General features: G+C 47.1%; 1 protein-coding gene across 1 annotated transcript; it reads right to left on the bottom strand.

The window, feature by feature from the left end:
- Window positions 1-546: 546 nt before the first annotated feature.
- LOC104912152 (protein FAM162B-like) lies at window positions 547-5,513 on the bottom strand. The gene is made up of 6 exons (XM_010715171.3): window positions 5,242-5,513; window positions 4,676-4,747; window positions 3,239-3,335; window positions 2,356-2,464; window positions 1,564-1,681; window positions 547-677 (listed from the first exon to the last, which is right to left on the bottom strand). The coding sequence occupies exons 1-5, from the start codon at window positions 5,405-5,407 to the stop codon at window positions 1,574-1,576; spliced, it is 552 nt and encodes a 183-aa protein (XP_010713473.1). The 5' UTR covers window positions 5,408-5,513; the 3' UTR covers window positions 547-677; window positions 1,564-1,573.
- Window positions 5,514-7,020: the final 1,507 nt, after the last annotated feature.

Genomic DNA, 7,020 nt, shown 5'->3' with positions numbered 1-7,020 from the left:
ACACAGCTCCTCATCCTCCACAGGTGTGCAGAATGAAGAAACCACCACTACCAAACACCCAAAGACCACAGACCCAGGAGCCCCAGAGCCCAGCAGCTGCTGAGCACTGACCCCAAGCCCTGGAGAAAAGCTCACCCTTGCCAGCAGCTTTTTCATGGAGTGACACACCAGTGATGAGTGGACCATCATTTTTGGCACAATAAACCCAGACACCTGCATGGAATCTTCCAGACTACTGGAACCTAGTATACGTGGTCCAGGTAACAAACCTTGCAGCAGCAGAGCCAAGCCTTGGTGTGATTATGTGTAGCAGAAAGGCTGAGATGGTTACAGCATTTGCCACCTCCTGTGGTGGTTGGGATGAGATGGTGGTTTTGTTGCTCCCTTGGTACCCCATGCAGCATATCCAGCTCTGTGGGCTCAACTTATGGGTCTTAAGGGTTTACCTGTTTTAGCAGGCCTGATGGTGATGGGTTCACAGTTGAACTTGATGAACTCAGTGGTCTTTTCCAACCTTAATGATTCTATGATATGAATGATGCACGGAGACTCGGACCACAGGGGTAAGCTGAGGTCTGTCTTAAACTTTAATGACTTTATGAAAATGGAACTTTCAGTATTTCGAGGATCTCTCCCATTAAGCATCATCTCATAGTTTGGTGACACTTTAAATGAAGCTGTGAAGAGAAGTGTTTGTTTTAGATGTAATTGGACAGCTGTTTTATTATGAGTTAATGAACTATGGTGATTAAAAAGAATTCAGTTTTAGCAAACCATCTATTAGCAATTAATCCTAACTAAAATCACAACTAAGCAAGTGCTGGGGAGCTTGCATGCCAACGACTGGAAGCAGAAGATGAAAAATCAAAGCAACGAAGTGCAACAGGATGGGCAGTGCCCCTCACCAGGATCCCTGCTCCTGGAAGGGCAGCTGTCCACCATCACCAAACCACCCCACGAGCCCATGTTGCCACCCCACATTCATAGCAGCTCCTCTGACCCAAAGGCTTTTTGGCTCAATTCAGTCACCAGGGCTGCTCATACCCCTCCACCTGCTCATGTCCCCCTGTGAGGGGCTAAGGAGAGGGGTGGGACAGCACTGACAGCAGAGTCAGAGGAAGAGATATTCGACCTCTTCTTGGTTTGAGGACACATTTCAGACCTGTTCTCCCTCTGCCCCAGATCCCTTTGGCCAAGCCTGCTTGCACTAGAGGAATTGCACAGCCTGGGATGCTCTCTGACATAGGGTTGCATCCTTCCTGCCTGCAAGGACCACACTGAGTAGCAGCAGCAGCACGAGCAACAGATCCTGAGCTGTGCAGTCCTCCACCCATCGCCCTCACACTTCCCAGCTCAGAGGCGGTGTCTTTATTTTAGCTGAACCCAGTACCAAGACCAGAGGCCACAGAAAGAAGCTGCTGGGGTTTCCACCAGAGCTTCACAGTTCACGTGGAGCAGCCTTTACCCTGACAGAGTTGCAGGCAGAAAGATCCAAGGAGTAAGAGGAAGACAGGTACATATGGCATGTGTGCCAATCACTTCTCTCCCTCTGTTAAAGCAAACCTGTTCCTGATCATTGTGCCTTCACAGCAGCTGCCTCCTGATCCTTCTCTGCTTTAGCCCTCCATTTAGCCTTCTTCTCTTCATTCACCCTCAGCAGTGTTTGATCCTTTTTAGCAGCCTTTGGAAGGAAATGGTGAAAAACATTGCATGCATACATTTCCAACCACTAAATTTCCCTTCGTTTGCACCACTTGCTTTAACACCCCACTCTCCTCTGATATTTCATGATGAAAGACATGAATGTGCTTCTTTATTTTACAAATTTCTCACCATTTTCAGCTTCTAAGTAGCAGAAAAATTACACTGCATGATGTTTACAGGTGCATGAGTAGGTAGGAAGAATGATAGTGCACTTGCAACTAGGACATGCCAGTTGGGCTGCAGATCCTCCTTCCATATATGTGGCACAGGAGAAGAGAAGCATCACAGCCATGTGGCCATGGTGGCATGCTGGGCAGAACCACAGGAACCCATTACCCATGGCCACAGGGCAGGAGCAGGCTCTGCCAACACTATCTGAGCTACTCCACAACCTTTGGACTTGCTGAAACACCGTGATATGGAGGCACTGAGTACATGAGTTTATGATGAAGTGTGCCAGAAGGAACATTTTAATGAGCAAATTGTGCTTCCCCATGCCAACCTCTCCCCTGAAGAATGGGGCAAGAGAGATCCCATGTTAATATTGCTAATACGGACTTAATCTCAAAGCCTGCCAACTGGGTGCTTATTTAAAAAAGAAAGTCCACATACACCACCTGATAAGTGTGTTATCCAGAAAACATTACTCACCTCTTTGCCTGTGATGACCATGGCCAAGCAGCCCAGCAAGGTCAGTGCAATCATGATGTAGCAAATCTTTATCCTCACAGTGTTCCTTGCTGCATCCAGAACCTCAGACCTGTGGAGGACAGAGCAGAGTTCCCATCCTGCAGCAGCATGTGGGAAATGAGATTGTGAGGAGCTGGGTAACGAATCCCCAAATCTCCCAACAGCTGCCTGTCTGTGCACCATGAAGTGGAAGGCTGAGCAGGAGCGGATGACCACCATCCATCCAGAGTCATCGTCCCAAGCAGCCACTGCTGAGAAATCTCCACCACCTTCCATAAGTGACTCACAGCATTTATCTGACCACTCATGCTTGCAAGAGACTCCAAGGTGACAGCCTGAGTCATTCATGAAATTATATCCAGCTGTGGATTCCATTATGTCTGCAAGGGAAAGGCCAATCCCTAAGGACCCCACAAGGCAGGGGGCACTGGGACTCTGAAATGAAACACAACTCTGTAAGAAAATACCTTGACAAAGGGGTCATTTAGAATCGTAGAATTGCAAGGTTGGAAACCACCAGCAAGATCATCTGTGGGTAAAACCACAGATCAGAAGCCAGGAACTCTTTGCAGATGTCTTCTACCACATCTGTGAATAACACTAACGTTCCTTTAATAAAAGCTAGCAAAACCTGTAAAAACCTAAAGTGGATGATGTTTTACCATGGTGACTCCTGAACTACAGAGCCACTTCCTTGCAAAAAACACTTCTGATGAGTCTGAAATGGATGACAACAAAAATAAGTGAACCCAATTTACATCAGAGGCAAAACAAGTACGTTCACTTCCAACAGCATCACTCAGCAAAATTAAATTAATATCAAAAGAAAAAAAGGTCTACTTACGTTATGTACTTGGGAATGTCCTCCTCCTTTTTAAAGCGTCCTGCCCACACCAACACCTTTTTGTCAAAATTTGTAGGCCTTCTTTCATCTTTGAATGCTTTAAGAGATTTTGCAAAAGAAAAGAGTGAGCAAAGCTTAGTAAAAAAAGCCATTGAATCAATAAGGCTGAAAAGACCTCTAAGATCACCCAGTCCAATCCCAACCCACCCCACCATGCCCATAATCACATCCCTCAGTGCCACCTCCCCACGGTTCTTGGACTCCTCCAGGGGTGGTGACCCCACCAGTCCCTGGGCAGCTGTGCCAACACCAGTACAGTTAAGGGGGAAAGGGACCCAAATTTAGAACAGCACTTTTCTGTCCTTTGAGAGCCAAACATGCTTTCTAATGTCAATAAGAGCCAGCAGCTGGGATGAGATGCTTTGTTATATTTAGAACTTACTCATTTTTAAAAATTATTTTCCTTATTTTAGGTAGGTTTTAAACTAAAAATCTCCCCAGTCTTCCCTATTCTGAAGGGAAGAGATATGGGGCTGCAATCACCCACCCCACAGCATGCTGTCACCCTGCTTGCCTCCTGCTTCCCAATAGGGAACTCAGCAAACTGCCAGCAGCACCTGTAACTCCTCCACAGCATCTCTTTCAGAAAGGGCTGATGGAGAGATGAGGTCTGTGAAAGTACAGCCTGGTGGGATGCTGTCGTTCTCATGCAAGCTGGGTACCAGGTTGCTGTACTCTTAATGATGATACATGACACCCCAGCAGAGTGCTGCAGCGATGCCATTAGCATGCTGTCACTGTGAGCATAATGAGAAAGGAACTCCAGCGCCTCTTGATGGAAACAAGTCCAATGACAGGCCACAGTGAGCCCACAGTCCCCTGTGAAAATAGGGGAAGGCAGCCCAAAATGCTGGCTTTTGCCTTGTACACCTGTATAGGCAACCATTGCTTGCACATCCAGGCAGGGTGCAAACAAGATGCTGGGTGATGGGGCCTTGTGATGTGGGACTGGTGTTTAGAAACATGCTGTGGGTGACCAAGCCATGCAGGAAGGGATGGACACAGAGATGCTTGATCTGAGCATCCCATACTGTCTGGCTCCTGCTGAGGGCACAGAGCACCTCTCCCTGCCTGCACTGAGATGGTGAAATCACTTTAATTGCCTTTGTCCCACACTTGCTCATGCACACCAGGGGTGGTAAACGGCTGAACAATTCCAGGTATAAACCTTGGCATCCTTGCAGTGCAGGTAAATTTAATCTATTGCTTCTCCTACTTTTTTTTTTTCAACAGTGCCAGGGAGACCAGAGATGGATCTGAAATATCAGTGAGTCTAAATCTGATCAGCAGATGGACAGACCACTGAAAGGACAGGTTCCAATCCCAAGAAGATAAGGGTAAAGTCCCATGCTGCAGACCCACACAGTCTGTACTCACCAGGGCGAGGGATTTGGTGCAGAAACCTCATCTGCAGTGGGCACCATGCAGCTCCCTGGTGGGAAGACCAGCCTAGAAGGATGTGCAACCACGGTTAGGACCATCATTGTCATTGGAAGGAGCAACAAATAAATCCACTGCCTGGAAGTCACTGCACTGAGTCAAATTGCAGTGTCCCCTTCTGAACTGGCACATCTTTGGTTTCCAGTGTGCTCTGGGTGGGGATGGATGGGACGTGGCAGCACTGTACTTGTGGGAGTGGGGATTGTACCATCCACTTACAGAAACCAGGCAGCAAGCTGCAAGGAGGAACTTTCACTTTCTTTTTTAGCTAACAGATTCTCGGACATAAGACATCACTTTGTTTTTGCCACCATAGCAGCAGAACTATTTAACACACACACAAAAAAACCTTTATCCCTCTACTTGGAACTCTTAATTGTCTCTGTATCCCCAACACAGCACTGCAACAGCACAGAACGGGGATCACTTCCCAGCTGTTCCCTGCACAAACCCTTCTCCCCTGTTCTTAAGCACAAAACGGCGACCGAAGAACTTCCACCCACCTGGAGCAGCTGTCTGCAGCACTGCAGCCTGCACACCCCTGGCTCTGTTCCTGACACTTCTGGCACAGCAGAGCAGTGGTGGAACAGCGTGAAGGTCCCGGGCGTTTAGGTGAGCCCCACACCTCCACCACCCCACTGGACCGCGGCCCAGAATCCTCCCCAGCATCCTGGTGCACCGTCTCGGAAGGCTGACCCTGGGGTTAGTTCCACAAAACTACCGCTTCCTGTGAGAAAGGAGGAACACCCTTTCCCACACTGGCTGCTGACAGTTTGTTTCTACGTCACAACATTCTCTGTTTGCCAAAATGACACACCTCCCATGCTGCATGGGCTGCTCACGCCCTATGCAGGCACTCCACACAGTTCCTGCTCTGAGTACTGGTGGAGATTGACATTATTTTTCTCCCTCCTCGTTGCAATAGGACTAAAATAGGACTGTGTGCTATGCTTCCCCCAAAGATAAGCTTTGTGACTGTTAATTATCACAGTTAGAGTTTTTAATTGTTCTCAGCTTAAAAAATAACCTTGCAAATCAGTCCTGTTAAACAACCTTTGGGAAGAGGAAAGGTTTCCCTGCTATCAGAGTAAACGTGGTGTGGTGAAAGGAAACCAAACTTGATGTTGCATAGAATTGTTGGATTTGGAAGGGACCCTTAAAGGCCATCTGGTCCAACTCCCTGCACTGAGCAGGGACACCCACAGCTCCATCAGTGCTCAGAGCCCATCCAGCCTGACCTTGGGTGTCTGCAGGGATGGGGCACCCACTGCCTCTCTGAGCAACCTGTGCCACTGCCTCACCACCCTTATTGGAAAAAACTTCTTCCTTATATTCAGCCTAAATCTCCCCTCTTTTACTTTGAAACCATTTCCTCTCGTCCTCTCACAACAGACCCTGCTACAGAGTCTGTCCCCTCCTTCCTTACAGCTTGTAGGTACTGACAGGTTACTCCCAGTCCTTCCCAGAGCCTTCTCTTCTCAGACTGTCCTCCTCAGGCAGGATTCATCCCTTAGTTTTCAGATCTCATCAAATCAGTAAACTAAAAAAAATATACAAAACCTCAGGTGATGAGTGTTTGTTAGGAAGCTCAACTGGCCATTGAGAAATGACCTATAAAGGGTCTGCCCTCATGGAGTTCACTCTCTGCAAAGTCTGAGGAGCACTGGATAGTTTGTCTGACATCAGCTGTGCTAACCAGAGATCAAACCAAAAACACTGCTGTTTCATCATTTTGATGTTTCTCTTGCATTTTGCATGAAACTCTCCCTGATGGGTCAGGAAATGAAAATGCAAAATACTTGTCTCATTTGGAGCACTGAGGTATTTACTCTCCTTAAACATACGAGCTCTAAAGCTGATTTACAACCAGGGGAAAAAATAAAAAAAAAAAATCTATCTGAGAGGAAAAAGCCATTGCCAACAGGAAAATGATCAGAACTATTTAATAATACCATCAAGAGCAATATTGCAGATAACCAAAGTGTGCCTGACTGTGAAGGGAGGAACTGCAAGGGAACAGAGCTCGGGATGTTGGCAGGGATGTTCTTTTATGGCTGAGAGGATGAAAGATGTGAGACAGATGCAGCTCCAGCTCCTGGCCCCGAGCAAAACCTCCGCTGTTAATAGAGACATTTTATATTTTTGAGAACACAAAGTTACCAATATTGAGGAAAGGAGAAACTTGAAACAATTACAAACACTCTTTTTTCTCTTTCACAAAAGCCCTGCAACGCATCCGGGCATTACACAATGCATTCAGCTTAATTTGCTTGTAATTCAGT

Source organism: Meleagris gallopavo, chromosome 9 (genome assembly GCF_000146605.3).
Source record: "Meleagris gallopavo isolate NT-WF06-2002-E0010 breed Aviagen turkey brand Nicholas breeding stock chromosome 9, Turkey_5.1, whole genome shotgun sequence".
In the NCBI taxonomy this organism is placed as follows: Eukaryota; Metazoa; Chordata; class Aves; order Galliformes; family Phasianidae; genus Meleagris; species Meleagris gallopavo.
The sequence above is the reverse complement of the archived record's forward strand: the minus strand, read 5'-3'. Positions and strand labels throughout refer to the sequence as shown.